The 22518-nt window shown below is 45.5% G+C and overlaps 1 protein-coding gene across 1 annotated transcript; it reads right to left on the bottom strand.

The window, feature by feature from the left end:
* Window positions 1–2302: 2302 nt before the first annotated feature.
* Window positions 2303–20891, bottom strand: LOC105702299. Its single transcript, XM_012429774.1, has 5 exons — window positions 20829–20891; window positions 20553–20747; window positions 5961–6380; window positions 4746–5038; window positions 2303–4400 (listed from the first exon to the last, which is right to left on the bottom strand). The coding sequence occupies exons 1-5, from the start codon at window positions 20856–20858 to the stop codon at window positions 2645–2647; spliced, it is 2694 nt and encodes an 897-aa protein (XP_012285197.1). The 5' UTR covers window positions 20859–20891; the 3' UTR covers window positions 2303–2644.
* Window positions 20892–22518: the final 1627 nt, after the last annotated feature.

The following is a 22518-nucleotide window of genomic DNA, read 5'->3' as shown; positions in this document are numbered from 1 at the left end:
ATTAAGTAATTCCTTCGACTAAAAAAAAATTAAATAATTTATACGAGCACCATTCTGTAATCTCGCGGAAAGAAATTACGATTGTGATAACCGTAACTATTTTGCAAGGGACCGTGTGCTATAACCTTGGTAAGAGATGACAATCAACAGTACAAAGAACACGCAGAAAAATGATCGAATCAATACAATTATTATTGGTTCAACCATAGGATATGGTTATTATATGGAAAATTCATTAGTTAATAACGTTTGGCTGATTACATCGAACATTGTGGGAGATCACAAGTATTAGGGTAATTTCTTGTATTTATCTAAAGTATTTCCTAAAGTTAACAAAATGACTTAATCAAAACACTATACTTGATCGAACGAAGCTAGTTTGGTCACGTGAAATAATATTCGGTTTACTCAACCAAATGTTGTTCAGAAATTAATCCGATATTGCCAATGAATAATTTTTTTGCTGTAGGGTTACTTGACTAAACAATCAAGGTAACCATATAAGGTACGAAGGTACATTGGAACATCATGCTCGTCGTAACTTCGTTACATAGGTAATATATTATCATTTCAAAGGGTAATCACTACCGTAACTTTTTACCGGTTACATTCGCAATTTGATGCATTTGCGAGGTTCAAATTACCTACGACAATATTTCACCTGCATTGCGGGAGTAATTCTAACCAGATTATTTTTTTTTTTTTACCATGAGTATTACAATTGGCATCCGAGAGACATTGTCATTAACCAAGGGAAATTTGCGGAAGCGCGGTCTTGAAAGGATATTCTTTCCGACCCTGAAGTAGTGGCCGGAACCCGTATGGGGTTCCCTAGGGACCCCATGAATGGACCCAAAGTGCCGTTCACACGACACACTCGTGAGAAATACCACGCCCACGAAACAACCCTTCTTTGTGCCCCCATAAAGGGAAAAAAAGAAGGTTAAGAACCACTCTTACGGGTTCGGCGATTTTTTAAAGAAATTCAACGACCGACCCGGCATTGAAGTCTCCGAGTTTTTGCGGCCCCGGAAATGCGGGAGGGCGCCAGGAAAGGGGGTTTTCGGTGGTTTCGCGATCCCGACGATGCATCCCCATAAAAGTGTGGGGACATGTTGCGAAAAAGGTTCTAAAACCGTGATGAGATATTTCCCTTGGAGGCGCCGCTTTGTGCGGCGCCCTCCGCAGAAAAGGCGCGTCCTCTGTTGCACTCTCGTCCGCAGTAAACGGGAATACGTCCTACGTATTCCCTCGGTACGGGAACTTGGTTGACTATTAATATCCCGGCGTATATTTAGCCTTCAATGGAGAGCCCAGGGAGGAAAACGAGGAGGCGAACCTTGTCGATGGCTCGGATTTCTTTAGCCGCCCTCGAGTCGAATTTTTGCGGGAGGCCTTGACTGCTTTTCCTTTTTCAAACGATTTTCAATCAGCGATTTAGCTTCCAGTTAGGTTAAGAATATCCTACCGAGGGACGGATTAGGTCCCTACGTGGAAATTCGAATTTAAAATTAGCAGGGATGGCAAAAAGAGAGGAGAAGAAATGGGTATACGCGGAGCCAGACGAGCAGCCATCGCGACATCCTGTTTCTCCGTTCCTTCTCTTTTTCCCCGCACCGGAGGCCCTGAAGAACTCCCCCGGCCTTCCTCTTCACGGAGACACATGACTCGCGGACGTGTCGTCACTTCGGGAAAAACGATACCGGAACGACGAACCCTGAAGACCCCGAAATGAACTCTCCCCTGGCATCCGTACCGCGAGGAAATGGACCGGAGGTGGAACGTCAACCTCAAGGGCGATCCTGAAGAGAAGCGGATCAATTTAGCGGGAAAACTATGGGGCTTAGAAAAAGGATCATGATTTAATAATGTATGAATATACATTTATCAGGGTAAAATTAGGAATGGGTTAAAGGGTTATAAGATCGTCCATCGATTGTTGGAAGATTTAGGTATCTCCCGAGGTCTAAAATCAGGGATGCGCCCAGAAGACTTGGAACAGCTGCAGCGCAGACAGGCGTTCTCCATTTGCTCCTCTCGCATTCTTGAAGAAGTTGGATTTGTTTTTCGCTGACGCACCCCGGGCTACGCCCAGAGGACCGTCAAGAATATCTTTTTCCAGGGAGCAGAGGTCCCTTGCCGGCATCTCTTCTGGTTACGTTCCCGAAGAACGAGCCGCGAAGAAGGGACGCGACGCCTCCCTCTTCAAGGTCGAGGAGTAAAGTTCTTGCAACCGGAAGTCCGATAACGAGCGACCCCCCCAAACCATCTCTAAGAGCCATGGAGAAGAAAACACCGAAAATCGTGTTCGCCATCTTTATATATCGGTATCCAGAGTAAGCAGGGTACAGGAGAGACATATATTACATCGGAGGTTCGGAGAAGAGGTAGCCATTAAATAAAAACCTACTCCTAGGGATAAAGAAACCGGCCGCCACTTCCGTTAGTCCTTGGAGTCTCTGTCTCTTCATGGCGCGAGCCTTATGGTACACCTTAGGCCTAGGTACACCTTAGACCTAGGTGCACCTTAGACCTAGGTACACGACACACTTCGAGGCACTCTCCACAAGTATTCATCGGAATAATCAGAGTTATCAGAGTACACGTTTCCCATATCACAGACAGCCGGACCTTGTTCAGGTCGCTACGACCTCGCGGAACCGTGGTCGGGCTTGATCGGAAGTGGCCGGTTGGCCATCTTGCCGGAAGAGGAAGCCTGCGGCTCCGGAAGCTCCGAATACAAGTGCGCCGTCACGTCGGAAGGGTCGGCGTACTCGCAGAGCAAGGAATTGGGCCTCTTCGAGGGGTTCTGCATCCTGGTGGCGCCAAGGATGCTCTCACCGAGGGCCTTAAGGAACCCCAATGGCTTGGCCTGGCTCCTGGACTGTTCCCTGCGCCCTGGGCTTTCAGCTTGAATCTTCTGCTCCAGTCTGATGTTCGACCTGTCACTGATTCTGTCTTCGGGAGCCAGGTCGTTCAGCACATCCGGAGGAAGAGGCTGAGGAGCCCTGAGGAGGGCGGAGTTCCCGAGGTCCGGTTGATGAAGACGACTGGTGCTGGGCAGCGCCTCGTCTCCGGGCAGCTCTGCATAGAGATGGTTCTGGTCGCTGGTCCTCAGGTCCCTGGGTTCGGTGTACTCGGCGATGGGTGGCCTGGGACCCGAGACCGCACTAGGAAGCAGCTTTTCCAGGGAAGGAACCCTGGTACCGACACTAGTCGAGGGTTTGGGAGGTCCCCTGGGCCTAGCCCTAGATCTGGGGACCACCACGTCGTAAGGGTTCTCCTGGGGGTCGTGAAGTCTCTCCTCTTCGTTGTTATTGTTGCAGCTCTCCTCCACCTTGATCAGGTCGTACAGGTGCTCGATCATGTCCCTGGCGCGACCGTAGTCGTCAGGGTCGTTCAGCTTCTCCCGGAGTTCCCTGAGGTACTCCTCGGTGAGCTCTTCGGGGAGGGTCTGGGTGGCCTTGTTCTCCGTGTAGGCGAAGACCTCGTCCTCCTCCAGGTTCACCGGCGTGGTCTCCACGTCCAGGATCCTGGTCTCCGGGCGCAGGCCGGCATACTCGTGCACGCTCATCCTGGAGATCGACCTCGCCGAGGTGGCCGCCGTCATCTCGTTGTTGCCCGGCGACATCCACGAGGCCAGGTTGTGCAGAGGCCCCGAAGAGATCTTGGCGCAGACCCCTCGACGTCGCGCGTAGAGCCCCCCAGTGACCAGGAGGATGGTCGCCACCGACAGGATCACCACCAGACAGATCACCAGGATGATCCTCTTCTCGCGGTCCAGCTGCTCGGAGTCGCTCATCTCCACGTCGAAGTACCCCTTTTGACGGGGGTACACGTGGGGCCCCACGCTGGGGGGGCTCGCGCTGGGCTCGGGTTTGGCCAAGGGCTTCTCGCAGACGATGTGGCTCCCCTCGAAGCAGATCAACCTGGTGAAGTTCTGCATCGGGAGGACCCCTTCTGGGACGTTCAGACAACTGCTGAGGAAGCCGTCCACCGCGCAGAAGCTCGCGTTCATCAGCCAACCCGTGGACTCGTTCTTCCCGTAGAGACCCTGCATCCAGGAGTCCAGGTTGCAGCTGCACTTCTCCTGGAAGTAGATGGTCCCGACCCGCGACTGGCTCACTTGCTGAGACACTCCCAGGATCTTTAAGGAACCTGGCTTGGGATCCCTGATGCGGTTCCCCGTGAAGGAGAACTCGGAGTTCGGGGCGGAGGTTGCTGCCTCCTTCGCCACTATCGCGTCCTCTTCCAGGACCTCGAAGAGGTTCTGGTCGATCGAGATGCGAGTCCACTTCCGCAGGACCACGGAGTTCCGGTGGAGATGCTGGAACTCGTTGTTGTTGAACGTCACTATTGCTGCTGGAGTGTTGATAGCTCCAGATTCTACCGCTGAGAGGCTGAAGACGTGGAAACGTTCGCGTTAGGTCTTCAAGGTTTTAGGAATAGTTGCACACGGAAAATAAAAGAGTGGTCAGGAAAACCACAATTGGGATAACCTTCCCAGGTTACGGCAACCAGAGTAACTTAGTAAAACAGTAAAGTGTACAAAGAGGTTGTGAAAAGCTTGGTAGAACAACTCGTTCCTTGCAGTTACCTCGACTAAATCGTGAAGTAACCCTTACCATGTTACTCCGATCCCTGTAAACGCTTACCCAGGTTGTCTCAAAGTGCTTACGATCACAATTGTGGTTTTTCTGACCATTAATTCATTTTTCCGTGGGGTGAACTTAAATCGGGCATACCTTGAATACTGGATGGTGAGATTGTTCACCGCCGCCCTGAGTGCTCCGGATCTGATGTTCTTCATCCTCACGTCGACGAACTCCAGACTGTCTATGTAGGTCCTCTCGGTGAAGGCTCCTGCTTCCACGTCGAGCAGGGTGGCGTTGCTGATGGCCACGCTGAGGATGTTCATCGCGCAGAAGGCGTCCTTCCTGATCACCTTGGTCTGCACGTTGTCCATCCTCACCTCCCCGGCCATCGAGGGGAACAACGCCGTGGGGAGCTCCGCGATCTTCACGTTTTGGAACATGATCTGCAAATGGGATAAAGGTCGATTTAAATGCCGAAGAGCCCATCGAGGGTAGGCGTAAATAAATTCGGTTCACCGGGCAAATTCGTTTGATTGCATCTGGCTCATTTCGGGAAACGTTCCGGTCGAATGAACCAAATTTTAGTTCATTTGACCGGACAGGCTCACTTCTATCGATTGAAATATTTTCGGTAAATCACGTTTAATACTGGGAAGTATTTTGGTTAAATATTTGATGCGATCTACCGCAATATTTGAGATACTAAACCAAAGGTTGTTAGCAAGAAAATTTTGTGTCAACCTAATATTAGGATGTCTGTGTAATATTCATATCTATGGTTGAACAAACGAAAATTTGATCGATTCAACCAAATATTTGGATGTCTGTACAATAATCAGATCTATGGTTGAACAAACGAAAATTTGATCGATTCAACCAAATATTTGGATGTCTGTACAATAATCAGATCTATGGTTGAACAAACGAAAATTTGATCGATTCAATCAAATATTTGGATGTCTGTATAATAATCATATCAATGGTTGAACAAACGAAAATTTGATCGATTCAACCAAATATTTGGATGTACGTATAATAATCATATCAATGGTTGAACGAACAAAAATTTGATCGATTCAACCAAATATTTGGATATCTGTATAATAATCATATCTATGGTTGAACGAACAAAAATTTGATCAATTCAACCAAATATTTGGATGTCTGTATAATAATCATATCAATGGTTGAACAAACAAAAATTTGGATGTCTGTATAATAATCATATCAATGGTTGAACGAACGAAAATTCGATCGATTCAACCAAATATTTGGATGTACGTATAATAATCAGATCTATAGTTGAACGAAGAAAAATTGGATGAATTAAACCGGATGTCATTCCGTGAGGAAGAAATCTCCAACCTTGGTCGCTGGTCCATGGCGACCATGAGGCGGAGTCTCGAACTTGAAGGCGTTGCTGGAGAGCTCGACCGAGAGGACCTCCTTGACGGTGATCCTGAGGAGCCAGGAGAAGGCATTCGGCTTGATGGCCAGGTGTTTGCATCGAGAAATGGAGACGCTCAGAGGGCCCCGGGCGTTCCTGAAGGCATGGCTCTCCAGGATGACGCTGTCGCACTCGGAGACCTCTAGAAGAGGATTCGGGGCGCTCAAATTCTGGAAAGCCTGTCTCTTCGCGACGACGCTGTAGATCCCAGAGACGTGGACCCTCTTCAGCTGGGCTCCTCCGGTGAAGGCCCCAGCCTGGATCCTGAGCTCTCTGCACTGCGACACCTCGACCTCCATCGCGTCTGCCGGGACCACCCCCTCCACCAGCTCCACGTCCTGGAAAATAAATCGGTTCTCCATAAAGACCCCGAAGGAAAAGTGCATCCGCTGATCGAGGCTTTCCTTCGACCCTGAAGAGGCCGACGAAGAGCCTGGAGGAGGAGAAGAGATTCGCCAGAGGGAATCGCGACCTCCTAGAGTTTCGGAACCACCCAAGAGAAGAGACCGGTTAGCTTCTTCAGGGTCCCTCCGAAGCCGGAGGCTCTCCCGTCTTTACGATATCGCCGTCTTCCACCCTGAATAGGATTCTCGGCGCTTTTCCGGGTCCTATCTCCGCTCCACTCGCGGTGTATATTTTCTCATGTAAATCATCCCGAGACCCCCGGGACGTCACACGTAACGCGGCCCCTCCTGTTATGACGGGTGAGCGCCATTTTGAATAAAACATGCCAGGATTGAACGAGCGGGGAGGGACCAAAAAGTGTTGCTTGTTTCCGGGGAAGCCAAAGCGCACCTAGAGAAGGCCTTCCGAACCCCTTCGACCGAGTTTTCCGAAGAGTGAACGCGTCTTCAGGGTTCGGATGGCTTCCTCGTGGATGCTTTTCCGGGGGAACCACCACGTGTACAGGAAAACCCTTTCGAATTTTCCAAAGCGGAAAAACACCTTCAGGGTCCAATGGCCTCTTCAACTTTGTCAAAAAGTACTCCAGCCAAAGAAAATGTCAAACTATAGTTTTGTTACTGTAAGAATAAGATTTAGTCACTTTGCAATAGTTACCTTCGTTACTGGTTAAAGATCCAAGTTGTAGGCAAACACTCGCATACGTACTCTATATCCGAAACTAGTATAGTTGTAACAATTGTCAGTTCTAACTTAAATAACTTTTTCCTATACAATTTATAACGACTGGAACCTTAGTTAAGTGACCAAATCTTATCATTATTGTAACGAGTAAACTATGATATTTATACATAAGGGTTAAACCCCCAAAATAACGAAAACTATCCGAATTTCTTGTTGCAAGGGAAGTAAACTTTCATTCCCCTAACAACTTGCAAACTCATAGAAAAAATTCATAGAAAAAAAAAAAAAAGAATTAACAATAACTATCTATTCTGAATTTTCGCGATGACACTCATCATAATTCTAATAATTATTGTTCATTCGAGTTGCCTCGAACTGAGTGGTCACTTGAGGGATCGTTAAGAACAATTTGCCACGTGCACGAACAATACTCGCCTTTACCATAAATATTTATTTCCCTTAGATTTATAAATCTCCCAATTATATCGCGTTACAACTATACTCGATTGCTTTCCCATTGGTATAATAATTATCGTTCATCCATATTGCCACGAATTGAGTGGTCACTTGAAGGATCGTTAAGAACAACTTGCCACGTGCACGAACAATACTCGCCTTTACCATAAATATTTATTTCCCTTAGATTTATAAATCTCCCAATTATACTGCGTTACAACTATACCCGATCTCTCCTATGCTTTCCCATTGGATCGATGGAATCCAAACTCGCGCCGAGTGCTCGCTCCATCGTCCTCCATTTCGGAGTATAAATAGGCGCGCTTCTTTTGGAAGCGGTACCGGAAGTGGCGGTGTAGACGAAGAGGGCCAACAAATCGCGAATCGTGGCCGTCGGCGGGATGACTTCAACGCGAATGGAGATAAAATCAAGCATGATATGCGGCCGAGCCCCACATTGCGCAACCAGAAAACACGGCCCAACGTCCAGCTGGAGAACGCGTGCAACCTTGTACAATGGCGGCCGCGTCCCGTGTGCGTATTAAATCGCCACGACAGGCTGCGTTTCGCAAGACACTCGGGAACAACGCTTGAGGGCCCACTTTCCATTCCAGAGCCATGTGGGGCCTCTTTGCCCGAAGAGGTTCCCGATAAGAGGACGGGAAGCACGTTCTTTAAGTACGATCCTCTCTAAAAACAGGAGCCTCGGGTTAAACATTATTTTAAGGTCTACTTTTGGGGGTACTATAAAATAACTATGTTTTCACTTTGGCGTTAAGTATGTGGTGAGGTTCGCGCATGACTTTTAATGTATTTGGCGCGAAACTCTACCGGGTATCCAGATATATTAGGAGTATCCATAAGTAATCAATTTTTTGTTGACATCTGAAAAACCTTTTTCAGAATAATTCATTACTTATGGGTAACCCTAGTATCATAAAAATTGCTCCTTGCTCGAAGAGGTTCCTAATACGAAAACGGGAAGCGTACTCTTCAAGTACGATTGGAAGGGACTCTTTAAAAAGAGGAGCCCCGGGGTTAAACATTATTTGAAGGTCTATTATTTGGGGGTACTATAAGATAACTCTGCAAGGTGGCATTTTAATGTATTTGGCGCGAAACTCTACCCAGTTTCTTGATGCATTACAAAAATTGCCCCTTGCTCGAAGAGGTTCCTGATACGAGGTCGGGAAACGGGCTCTTCAAGTACGATCAGAAAGGGCTCTCTAAAAAGAGGAGCGCCGGCATTAAACGTTATCTTAGGGTCTCTATTTTTGGGGGGACTATAAGATAACTATACAGGGTGTTTCCAATCGAAACCAACTATGCGAGTACGTTCTATGAGTAGAAACAAAAGGAAAATGTTTATAAACTTAGATGAAAGTGCCCGTAGACCTTTAATTAGCAAGTTGACCTAATTGCAGATTTTTGTCATGAAATTTTGGGGGTTATTCGACTCTTCCAGTTCTTCAACTCTTCATGGTTCGCTCTTCCGGGTTCCTTGCAGCTTCTCTTTTTGCCGAAGAACCCGTTCCCTCCTGCAGTCACTCTCAGGGAATTACACCGTCCTTCTCATCATATTCCCTCTCGAAGTCTTTCTCTCTGAAGAGGACCCAAGGACTTAATCTGTACACCCTTAATTAACAAGTTGACATAATTGCAGATTTTTGTCATGAAATTTTGGAGGTTATTCGACTCTTCCAGTTCTTCAACTCTTCAGGGTTCCTTGCAGCTTCTCTTTTTACCGAAGAACCCTCCTGCAGTTACTCTTAGGGAATTACATCGTCTCTCTCTTCAAATTCCCTCTCGAAGTCTTTCTCTCTGAAGAGGACCATGAAGGCTTAACCTATAGATCCTTAATTAGCAAGTTGACATAATTGCAGATTTTGGTCATGAAATTTTGGGGGTTATTCGACTCTTCCAGTTCTTCAACTCTTCAGGGTTCCTTGCAGCTTCTCTTTTTGCCGAGGAACCCGTTCCCTCCTGCAGTCACTCTCAGGGAATTACACCGTCCCTCTTCGACTTCCCTCTCGAAGTCTTTCTCTCTGAAGAGGACCCTGAAGGCTTAACCCCTTGGGCTCCCTGATACCTCGTCACGCAAGGGGAGGAATTTAGACCTTTCGTCTCGGTCCAACCCCCTCGGGGATCTCACTAGGGGATGTCAAGGTATTCCAGAAGAACATCCCACATCGGTTTCGTGATCTCTTGATCCTGCCTCCTGGACCACTGGTTTGGGCCGTGAATTATGAATGCATCTCGGGGCCCAATTTCGTGGAAATCCAAGGCGGACCCACACCTAAAGCTGCATCCACAACAGATTATTCTGGTCCCTCTGGACCGTCCGGGATGCTGCGTGACTCATTGTCGGCATTTCATGGGCAGGTTTCATCCTCGCCCAGCCGTGAAAACGTTCCCGAGGGGGACTGGGGAGGAAAAGAGCGTCCCGTTTCCTCTTTGAAAAAGAACCAACTAAATCCCCCCCCACGGCGGAGGAATAAAATTGATAGATCATAGAAATTCCGCTCTGAATTCCGCGATCTATTCCCCATTCCTGACCTCGGCGCTCCAATTTCGCATTGCGAAATCCGCGGCTACTTTCTAATCGGCCTCGCCTTTTTTTCTAGACCTCCGAGCTTAAATTTATGCGGCCGTTTTACGCCCACCTAGAGATTTGCAACTGTGCTTATCTTTCGAAATATATAATATGTCTTTAGAGAAAAACATAAGATTGTACGTTTGCGTGTTCGCGGGGATCTCGAAATCCACTGGACCCATTTAATCGAACTTTTACGGAATATTTCTTATCCCGTGAGGAGCAAAACTTTATTTTATTCCTCCCCCACGTCGGAAAACTTATCGACGAACAAAAGTATGAATTAATTCCGTAATCTTGTTACAGACTAATTTTTAATGTTTAAAAATGTTCCTCCGAAAATTTACGTTCTGAGGCCAGATGAACCGCGTATTAATTAATAATGCATTCTCCGACATTGTTGGTCACTACTTGCCGCCTTCCTGGTAGTTTTATTTATTTAACCGTGCAATAATTTCCAAAGAAAATTGTTGGCGCAAAAAAGAAACATTTATTCTCGAATTTATGGAATAACGTAAATTAATCTCGTAATTTGACTGCAAAATTTTATTTAATATCTATGCCATCGAAATTGTATTGAAGGAAACGCTGGGCTTATCATCTGGTTCTCAAGACACGTGGGGGAGTAAGTGACTCCAGATAGACAGATTTACTTCATATTGATTTCATATCGCACTTTTACATGAGTCACAGCAATCTTCATAGCTATGCATTTTTTGTGCGTCCCCATATTGCAGTAATATATTTATCTCATAACGCGATACACGCAATGCCGTCATATTGAGGTCATATCGACCTCACTCAGTGTTCATTATTCATTGAATGATAATATGAGCCTAATATATTATCTACGCTTCTATACACATAAATGGAATATTTAGTTGAAAATGTTCATTGTTCATTGAATGATAATATGAGCCAAATATATTATCTNCGTATGTCTTTTCCATTTAATTTATTACCATGGGGTCTTGTTGTTGGTCTTACATTTGCTCATCGACCTGCAGCATCCGCGTATCTCGCGAGTCCTGGACCGCTTTTGGGGAATAAATCATCGGGAAGGGGGGGATTTTCGTTTCGTGTCTGCGTCGTTAATTTCCGGGATGGCCGTGACGTGACCACCGGACATTAGGATCGGCGATGTCGGGCATGGATGTCGCGGATGCGATGCGCTCAACAAATTGCACGCTATCTCGACGTTGTGCGCCAATTAAGTGAATTATCGCTGGACGCCCGAGTTAACCCGGGTTCACGGAGTGCACGGCTCGCCTAGGTGCACCGGCTCGCACATGCAACCCCGAGCGAGCGCATCGGCCCGGAGTAATTTCCCCGGAAGACGGGCCGCGCCCCGATGCCCGTTCCCTCGGCCAACTTCCGGGAGCCGTAATTCCGGCGGAGGGAAAGACCGGCCTCTAAAGGGCCATTTCTCCCGGGGAATCTCTCCCGCAGCCCTTTGGTACCCTGGAACTGCCTTTTTACGCGGAGATGCACTTTTTATTCCGAAACGCATCCAGAGCTTGGAAAGTGCATTTTGAACTGGGAAAGACCATTTTGACTCAACGGTGCGTTTTTTAGACAAACATGCATTTTGGACTCGGAAGGGCCATTTTGACTTAAAGGTGCGTTTTTTATGTAAAGATGCATTTTAACGAAGAGCTACGTTTTTGGTAGGACGGTGCATTTCTGACTCGAAAGTGCACTTTTTATTTCGAGCTGCAGTTTTCCTCCGAAATGATATATCAACTCGGCTTATTAGCAGAGCTGATTGATCGTTGATTCGGAACTGCATTTTTACGCGAACATTTACTTTTCATTCTGGAACGCATCCTTGCTTGAAAAGTGCATTTTCAAGTTAGAAGTGTCATTTTAGCTCAAACCCTAGTAGCACAAAATATTTGTCCTATATTTTCTATATATTTAACGAATATCGTACATTTTGTTAATATTTAGGAGACATTTTAAATATTTTCAAAAGGTTTATTTAAGAATATTATGCCTATAATATTTATATAATATTACCTCCATGAGTTTTCATAATATTGCCTGCCGAATACATTATAAACGTTTTAAAAATATTTAAAATCATAATCATACGTTTTGCTCCCGTAATGAAATAGCGGAACGAAAATATTACAATAATTTCTCGTGTTCTTTGATACCAAATGAAGTGCCCGATAATAGTCGTGAAGTAAAAAATGTATTTTTATTATGTTCCCAAGTTAAAAAATATAATTTCTATATATGTTTATAAATCATTGAAACTAAATATGTCATTGAGATTTTCAAGAAATATTTCAGATATCTTCGAATGAAATCTACAAGAAATCTTAAAAAATCTGTCGCTTGAGATATCTATCAAAGATTACAAAGAAATATTTAGAAATTATTCAATGCTACTAGGTAAGGTACGTTTTTGACGCAAAGATACATTTTCAGCTCAAAGACCTGCATTTCCGAATTGAAGATGCATCTTTCACTTCGAGATGCGATTTTGCTCCGAAATAGTATACCAATTCCGCTTATTAGTAAAACCAGTCGATCGTCGATTCGGAACTGCATTTTTACGCGGACATTTACTTTTCATTTTAAAACGCATGCTTGCTTGAAAAGTGCACTTTGTAGTTGGAAATGTCATTTTGGCTCAAAGGTACGTTTTCGACGCATGGCAAGATGCATCTCTGCCTCGAAGGTGTATTCTTTACTTCGCGGTGCAATTTTCCTCCGAAATAATATAACACCGGAACGTCGACTCGGCTTATTAGCCGAGCCTGTCGATCGTCGGTTCGGGCCCCGAAAGCTCCAAACTCGTCGCTTCCGGTGGCGGGCCCGTGGCCGCTATTCGGGGCCTTTTATCTGGACCGGAAACGCCGCGCCGTGTCGCCAGGAATTTTAATGCTGTGTACCCGGCCTGGCGCGGCTTTAATGGTAACCTCCTGGGTTCAGCCTTGGATGACCTCATGATTTTAAACACCGAGGTGCCATTAAAGCCTCCGCAATCCCCTGGAATTCTCGATACAAGATACTATCCTAACCTATGCGGAAAATCTGCAAGTTAAGGTGAAGTGAAACCCCCTTCAAATCAGTCGATTCGAATACAACACTTCTTTTTAAGGGTATTAGACCAAACTGTCCGAAACTTAGACACATCACTCCTGATCACCTAAAAATTGTCCTGACACATTCAAAATTTGGATTTTTTTTTTTAATTTTTTAATTCAGCCCAGACAATCGCAACATCTATAAACAAATTTAACAAAAATTGAAATTTTGCGAGTGCCAGGACCTCCTTCGCAGTTTCCATATTCGCATCGTCAAATTTAAAACGATTCGGTACATTCAGTTCGGAGAAAAGTTTCATAAACGAGACGGACTGGCAAAAATCGATCGGAATTTACATACATTTTTACATATCTGATAACTGAAGGTTTACATAGGATAACGTAAAATGGTAAAATTACAAATCAGATAATGTATAAATACAGGTAACATTGTATATTTAACGTATTACTGCATTATTACTTGAATTAAATGTGATATTACGTTACAGTTTTCATTAACTTAACTTAGATGCTAAATCTGATATTACAGAGATAATGTAACTTTACTGCAATTCCTTGTGGCATCCAAATAACCAATGATTGAGTATGTAAATTGACATGGGCATTTTTATCAGTGCATCTTGACGCCACTTTCACACCACCTTAACCAGGAAAAATCAACTTTGATAAAAGACAAAGTCTTAGCTAGAACTCAGGCTATAGCTAGGAAGTGCTAACACAGAAATCCTTCGTAGAGCTAGATACTATTTAGGACTTCCTAGCCAGTTTTCCACCCTGGTAAGGACCCTATTGAGATGTAGAAATTGTGGCATCAAAATAACCAATGGTTGAGTATGTAAATTGACATGGGCATTTTTATCGGCGCATCTTGACGCCACTTTCACACCACCTTAACCAGGAAAAATTAACTTTGATAAAAGACAAAGTCTTAGCTAGAGCTCAGGCTATATTTAGGAAGTTCTAACACGGAAATCCTTCGTAGAGCTAGATACTCTTTAGGACTTCCTAGCCAGTTTTCCACCCGGGTAAAGACCCTATCGAGATGTAGAAATTCAACCAGGAAGAGGACAGCCCAGCCCAAACGAGGCCGGAAATAAAAGGACCCGGAGGAGAGGAGAGACAAGGGACTTCCTCGAGCTATTTCGGTGCCATGGGGTCCTCCTGCAGGAATCTCCGAATTTTTCAAGCCTACAGAACCGACCCTGGGCCTCCCTTCCCCGAGTGGTCCTCCCGCGAGGTGCTCGACGGATTACCCGGATTTTCCTGGATGGTGCTCCAGCGAATAATTCGCACGGGACTTGCCGGGCGGCGGAGATCAAAAGCTCCCCATCGACAATGGGCCCGAAAGCTGCTAAATAATTCCCCAGCACCGACTCCCTCGGGTGCACTCCCGGGAAGGTGGAAAAAAACCGGGAAAAATCCACCCTAGTCGTCAACCCACGACCCGTGGGATGGTTAAGGTGAAGTGAAACCCCCTTCAAATCAGTCGATTCGAATGCAACACTTTTTTTAAGCGTATTAGACCAAACTGTCCGAAACTTTGATCATCTAAAAATTGTCCTGACACGTTCAAAATCTGGATTTTTAAAAAAATTTTGTAACTCAGCCCAGACCTGAACCAAAATGGCGTCGAGCTCTCATATTTCGATCAATATACAATTATCGAAGGCTCTGATATGAGAATCGAAAGGGTCAGGACAATTTGACGACAATTTAGAACCCTCTGGTAATCGATAAACTCGCATTTGAACGGGATAAAGGCAAAAAAAGTGTCGTATGCTCTTCTATGCCAAAACGATGGGAATACGAGGTCTCGGAGTGAAAATTTAATTGACCTAAAAATCACAGATGGCGCAGGGGGTCCCTCTGCAGTCAATTAGGGCCCCGGAAAGCACGAATCCAGAGGATTTCTGGAGTTTTACTTCGATTTCTTGATATTTATTGTACGTAAATGACAGGTGGAGTATGCCATTCGGTACAATATCCAATATAATTCGACACAGCTGTCAATGTAAAAATGAACGTCGGGAGTGTAGGCATTTAGAAAAATCTTCTTTATCGACGTCGATCAAGTTCCTCGACGTGTTTCACTTCACCTTAACGCGATTGGAACTCCTCGCCTCGAGTTACATCGGGGAATGTAGACGTAATTCATCTGTACATGTGTACAGATAAGGAGCATAAATAGCCTACGTCCACAGATAAACCGCATGCCTGGGTCGCTATCGGCAGATTATGTCAGGGCGAGGAGGTGCGAGAAAGTCCGGGGCAACCCGGGGCTCTTCCTCCGTGGTCAAGTGTGATATGTGTCGAGCTTCGGAGAGAGAGAGAGAGAAAAAAATAGGGAGCGAAGGGGAGAGAGAGAAAGGGTTATCGTGCGACCAAACGAAACAGGATGTTGGATATCTAGACGCCCCCGAAGCGAGTTCTGCGCGGACAAAGCGCGATCTGCATCTGCAGATGCAATTGCGTCTTTTCAAATGAATGAGATGAACTGAGTCTTTCCAAAAGTGGCTCTTGGGGGAGGATATTTTCAGAAAAATCCGAATTCGTATGAAAATTCCAAGCCAACTCTTCACTTGTCAAGTATCGACGGATCTATAGAGATGTCTACGTCCTTCAGGATGAAGTTGAAACGTTTTCGGTGAACCAAACGGGATTTGCTTCTAAGGATGAAACCCCTTCTGCAGATAATATTCCGAGAAAATTTCATGAAAATCTGAAGTCGCATTTTCTCTGATCAGTGAGTATATCAACGTGTCCATGGAGATATCTAAGCTCATATAAGTTGAAGTATTAAATTCTGCGAGACAAAGAGCGGTTTGTCTCGACAAATGCATCTGCCTGCCTGCACCGCGCAGCATCTGATTATTTTCCGGAAAGTGTCTCTTTGTGAAAGAAAACATCTCGAGAAAATTCCTGGGTATCTGAACTCGCCTTTTCTCTGACAAATGAGTACCAACACGTCCATGAATATATCTAAGCCCACAAAAGATGAAGTTGCCTGGACCGCGCAGCATCTGATTATTTTCCGGAAAGTGGCTCATTGTGAAAGAAAACATCTCGAGACATTTCCTGGGAATCTGAACTCGCCTTTTCTCTGCTGAATGAGTACCAACACGTCCATGGATATCTCTAAGCCCACAAAAGATGAAGTTGCCTGGACCGCGCAGCATCTGATTATTTTCCGGAAAGTGGCTCATTGTGAAAGAAAACATCTCGAGACATTTCCTGGGAATCTGAACTCGCCTTTTCTCTGCTGAATGAGTACCAACACGTCCATGGATATGTCTAAGCCCACAAAAGATGAAGTCGCTTGGACCGCGCAGCATCTGATTATTTTCCGGAAAGTGTCTCTTTATGAAAGAAAACATCCCGAGAAAAATTCCTGGGAATCTGAACTCGCCTGAAAATTGGAAGTCGTCTCTTTGACGGAGTATCGACTTGTCCATAGATACCACCATAGGCCCACATAAGATACCGCCCATTGAGTACCCGTAGATCCGTCGAGGGCTCGTTAAAAGGGGTCCATTGTGAACGAATTCAGTCGAAAGGATAGTAACTTTCCTAGGGGAACGCGACTGAAATAATCGCGGTCTCCTCGACTCGTCACGATTTCCTCGTGAACCTCGGACCTCTGCCTTCTCTCCGTTTCCGCTCGGATATGGTTCGATAGATTATGCCAGCTAATATTTACCGGAGATTGTTCACTCGAATGGACGTCATTCTTTCGCGGAACTTGCAAGTCTCGTCATGAGACTGGAATTTGAAATGCGACTAGGAAGGTCCAGACCTTCATGAAATTTCACTTTTTATAATAAATTTTAAGAATATCTATGAAGAAATTAAGAACAAAAAAAATTGAAATTTCGCGAGTTTCAGGACCTTCTTTATAGCCCATATTCACGTTGTAGAGCTTGAAAAGATTCACTACTCCCAGTTTAGAAAAAAGCTTCATGAACAAGAACTGTCTAACACCACTTTCACATCACCTTAAATGCAACAAGGCGATACGTGAACGCTATGAAAAAAATGTTTATAACAGAAAGATGTCGAAAGAATGCTTTAAACAAAGCAACGAGTACACGAAGAGAGCAATAACTCTTTGAGACACGGTGGTGTTAAAAGTGTCCCACCTTTTCAACCCATTTGCATCATAAGGAAGTATGAAGAAAGAGGGTCTCCTTATCACCAAATTTCAGGCTGAATGATAGTGACCAGTAAAATTGAGCGTACATATACGCCAATGATGCAAATGGGTTAATGCGTGAATACGCACGGTGGGACTATTAGAGTCCCACCCTATAACAAGAAACTCAATTGAATTATTATTTTCTCATGTTTTTATATTGTGTCATTCCCTTATTAGTAAAAATAAACCAACTTTGTTGAATTAAAAAAGAAATAAAATTTCTGCGCAACACGGGCCTTTTTATTATCTTAAATTCCGTGCCTCAAAGGGTTATGGGAGCTCGGCAAAGCCATAGATGAACTCTATAAAAAAAAAAAAAATGGGAGCGACTGGAGGAGGTTGTCGAAGAGACAACGCGAGTGAAGATCAAGGATGACTCGACGGTGTCGGCGTGAGATCTAATGGAATTAACTACGTCGAAACGATGACAAGTGACACCGCCACGGCGAATCTGAGTCTATTAAAAGGGCTTCTGTCGAGCCGGGCGATACCCGAAAATTGACGTGGTAACCATAACTGCCGATCTCCACCATATATCATAAGAATAAATGGCCCCGAGGAATCTCTCACGTGGGAGTCTGGGCGTTTCCCAGGTCTCTGGAGGAAGCGATCTCTTCAGGGTAGGAGAAAGAGACTTTCGAGATGAACCTCGAGATGAGCCACGGGGCAAAATCGCTTCCTCTGATCTCGGAATATTTTCCAGGGCGAATATTTTACGGGGTCGGCCGAGCAGCCATCTTGAGGCTGATCGAGCCTATAGGAGGGGAAACTGATAATTCTCCTCCTCTATCTCCTGTTTATTTTCTGCCGACGCATTTCGTTGTCTCTCAAGCATACAAGAACTCTAGAGAATGAGAGTCCAGTTTTGACAGAAACTTCCGAGTTAACGGCGAGTATCCCCTAGTAGCATAGAATAATTTCTAAATATTTCTTTGTAATCTTTGATAGATATCTCAAGCGACAGATTTTTTAAGATTTCTTGTAGATTTAATTCGAAGATATCTGAAATATTTCTTGAAAATCTCAATGACATATTTAGTTTCAATGATTTATAAATATATATAGAAGCCAAAAGAGATCTTCCTTGGGTTACAGGGTCCTAAAGTGAGGTTAGTTTCAACTCGGGTACCGTGCCACGAGAGGTCTCCCTTAAAAAATGTAGGAAATCTCATAACACCGTAAAAGCAGCAGATATTTCCATTTTTCATCCTCATAGCCCTAAACTACGACTTGATTCTCATTAAATAGGGCATACAAGATGTAAACCAGGAAGTAAAGGATAAAATAAAGCCAAAAGAGATCTTCCGTAGGTTACAGGGTCCTAAAGTGAGGTTAGTTTCAACTCGGGTACCGTGCCACGAGAGGTCTCCCTTAATAATGGAGAAAATCTGGTCTTCGGCGCTCAGCAGGAAGGCGGTCTAGGGTCAAGGTGTTATCGAGAGCCGGTCGCTTTTTGGGGGAGATTGATAAAGAGGGGAGGAAACGCGTATCCCGTGGGAATCGAGCGTTTCCAAATGGGCGGCCCCTTTTTGGAGGCCTTGGACCGAAGATATCCGGGAGGCCGGCGCTGCACCTGCACCTGCGGCTGCTCGGAACCGGGGATCGTCGAGCAACGAAGCGCAGCAACGACCAGCAAGTGGAACGCCGTAATAATCCCGAGTGAATATTCACGGGAACGCACTCGCCGGCCTGTCCTGCTCTGCATCCCCGGCTCTTTCCGGGCGAGCGGGCCGCTCGGTTAATGGGAAGCGCGACGCCATATTGCGAGGACCGCGCTTTCGCGTCGCGGCTCCCGAAAGCCCGATAACGCGATAACGCCGCGAGAAGATTAAGGACGAGCCCCTCTCGAAGCCAGAGCGAGTTTATTCCGAGAGGATGCGTGTATGCAAGGTCCCCACCCACGACATTTTTTAATACATTTTCTCTTTAACTCGTCGGGTTCAACCGGGGTGCGAAGTATCTGAAAAAGCTGCCCATGTAGACAAAGGAATGGAAAATTTGCATGAAATTTGCCCCAGAACATCATGAAATGAGTTATGAGTACCTTATGAGTCCTCATTTGGAACTTATATCTGCACCACACGATGAGGAACCATAAATACTTAAATATGAAACAAAGTTCATCTTCATCAAATCAAGTACCAAGGTTCAACCCGGGTCGTCGTGAAGTATCTAGAAAAGCTGCCCATGTAGACAAAGGAATGGAAAATTTGCATGAAATTTGCCCCAGAACATCATGAAATGAGTTATGAGTACCTTATGAGTCCTCATTTGGAACTCATATTTGCACCACACGATGACGAACCAAAAATACTTAAATATGAAAGAAAGTTAAGTACATGTCTGGATTTTGTTCGCATGCGTACAAGTAAATTTATCTCACACATTGCTGATAAACAATTGCAGCCTCTATAGCTCATATTTGAGCCAAATTTGCCGCACTTTTTTCTTCAGATTTATTGTGCAATATGTATACATATATTGCAGACATTTTATGCAGCAAATGGCCTGCAAATTGTTTGTAAATAGATTTATGTCATGATGGTCAGGAATTTCTATCTGGGTATCGTTAAAGAAAAATCCTGGAATTTAATAACATCTCTTGGAAGCCTTACGCAGATATGGTACACGAATTTTATAACATATTTATAATACGTAACATTAGTACACGACTGTAAAAAAAAGACGCGGTACTCTGAGATCAGAAATTTATGCGAAAAAATAAGGGCCCGCCGTTAAAAATGATTTGAATGAATTTCTAATTTTATTAGAAAAGTATCCTGATGATATAACGCATTTATTTGATGTATCATACATTTATAATTTTATTAGAAATGTATCCTGATGATATAACGCATTTATTTGATGTATCATAAATTTAGTACGTAAGTGTATCGGTCTCGTCAAATTGTGACAATAATCTGAGATTGCGCATTCATTTAGAAATTTATGACGAACTCGGTTCACTTTCGAGGCATGTCGAGTTTACGACTTTATTGCAACCTGGGGTACTGAAAGCGTGCGAACTTTATGAATATTTTTAACGAGGCGAGGTTAGTGCGCGTTGCCGAGGAGCTCTTTGAATGAATAAGTGCTCGGAGGCAAAACATCCCGAAGTAATCACCTGATTCCTGTCAAAGATGCATTTGACGGTGATCCAGCGATGCGCGGCAACGGTGCAGTTGCAGCCATCCATAGCGCATATCCCAACCCTCTCTGCACCTGCGAGTGCGCCGACTGCGCAGATCCAAAGAATCACAAAGCCAACTTCACTCCACATCACGGGACGAGACTTAGCTACGTTTTCCGGCATTGCGACCTGTCGATTCAAAGATCACTCACGAAACTGGGGAATTAATTTATTCGATCCCTGATATCGTGGCGATCATCGTGGAGGGACCTGGAGGAAGATCTGGAGGCAACGAGCCATCTGGATCGTTCGATCAAAGATCTTCAAGAAGACCTTCTCGAATGCCTCATCCTCCCGATCCGTGCATTTTTTTATCGGGCCTATTTCTCTTGAATTTCTTGAATTTCGGCCCAGGTTACGGGAAACGGGAGGAGCGACGTAGCCGAAGAGGATACGGACGAGAAGACGTATCCGAAGAGGATGCGGACGAGAAGACGTATCCGAAGAGGATGCGGACGAGAAGACGTATCCGAAGATCGAGAAATACGGCCAAAGAGCGATCCAGCGATCCCATCCGGCACCCAGGACAACGCCCTTGCCAGCATCGGAGAACAGCCGTGCTTAATCTCGCGGCCGCGTTTGGCTTTCCGAGATAAAATATGATCAGGGTGCAGGTGCGGAACGGCACCAGCTGGGAACCCGATCCGTCATCGGGGGAACCGGTTGGAGCTGGACCTGTTGCGGCCTCTTCTTTCCACTCCTCAGAAGTTGAGCCGTGCGCAGAGAGAATGGACTTCAGGGTCCTCTTGGACGTCCGGTCCCCGGGACCTAAACGCGACAGCAGGTGCGTCGACGACGACGAAGCTGAAATCCCATCCGGTCATGTCGCCGAGACCCGGACGAGCCAGCAAGAGGCGATCCGCAGCGCCTCCTGGAGTCCGGCCCCGTGCTGCCGAAGACGAAAGGTCCTGTACCAATTGGGAGTCCTCATCGAGGGTCCCTGAAGAGGGACCCCGAAGACCCCTCTTCCGGAGCCATGACCTGGGGAAGATCGCTCTCGAGTCTTGCGAAGTTCTTCGGGGGCCTTTCTCGATATCCTGCCGACGGAAGCGACCGATTTCCAGGATTTCAGGGTCCTTCGACGCGACTTCTCGAAGAGGTGCCGAACCGTTCCGCAAACCGCACTACGCACCAGCTGGCGCGACCATCGTGAAGGCTGCTTTCCAACTGGCGAGTGGAAACACGTCAGGGCCTCTTCTCCCCTCCAATGAGCGACTCCCTCTCTTCTGAACTCTTTTGCCAGACAGAGCCGAGTGGCGGCTTCGAGGCCGAGCGAGAACCAGAAGCGAGGAAGAGGAAGAGGGAGAGAGGAGATTTCCTCCTAGACGAGACTCCTCTCTCTCTCTCTCCGAAGGGACGAACCGGTTGGGAATCGGTTTCTGCCCGGATCGCGAACTTTAAGCGGCGGCCTTAACTCTTTGATACGATTGTCGCTGATACCTCCGGATGCAACAGGTTGGAATACGTTCCGACGTCTGCGCTCCGTTTAAAACAGTTTCGACCAGTTCCGAACTCCGGCCACCGAGAGCGAGCATATATCTGCCTGGATTTGTCCTTCCGGAAACCGAACTAAAGCGTCGGAATTTCGTTTCCGGCTCACTTCTATTTTTTTTTTTTATATCCCGCAGAAAAAGAAAATTCTGTTCATTCTACGAAACTGTTTGAAGGCGTTAGGTCCATTTCGGAATACGTTTTCGTCGAGAAATATGAAATTTAATTCACTTGACATCATTCGTTTACTTCGGTTAATTACAGGGTCTTGTTAAATCTCATTTTGTTTATTCTGAAAGATGTATTATTCGATGATACAAATGTTTTGAGTGAATTTATCATACGTTTTCGTCGAGAAATACGAATTTTAATTCACTTGACATCATTCGTTTGCTTCGGTTAATTACAG

The sequence above is a fragment of the Orussus abietinus genome, unplaced genomic scaffold (assembly GCF_000612105.2).
Source record: "Orussus abietinus isolate OABI.00-Male unplaced genomic scaffold, Oabi_2.0 scaffold150, whole genome shotgun sequence".
NCBI lineage: Eukaryota > Metazoa > Arthropoda > Insecta > Hymenoptera > Orussidae > Orussus > Orussus abietinus.
Note: the sequence above shows the minus strand (reverse complement) of the source record. Positions and strands in the feature narration are given on the sequence as shown.

Coding starts and splice junctions, on each gene's coding strand:
- LOC105702299 (XM_012429774.1), bottom strand. CDS start 20,858: ATGGCTCGTTGCCTCCAGATCTTCCTCCAG. Junction 5,039..5,960: donor GCCATGGACCAGCGACCAAG/GTTGGAGATTTC, acceptor TCCCATTTGCAG/ATCATGTTCCAAAACGTGAA. Junction 4,401..4,745: donor CTCACCATCCAGTATTCAAG/GTATGCCCGATT, acceptor CCACGTCTTCAG/CCTCTCAGCGGTAGAATCTG.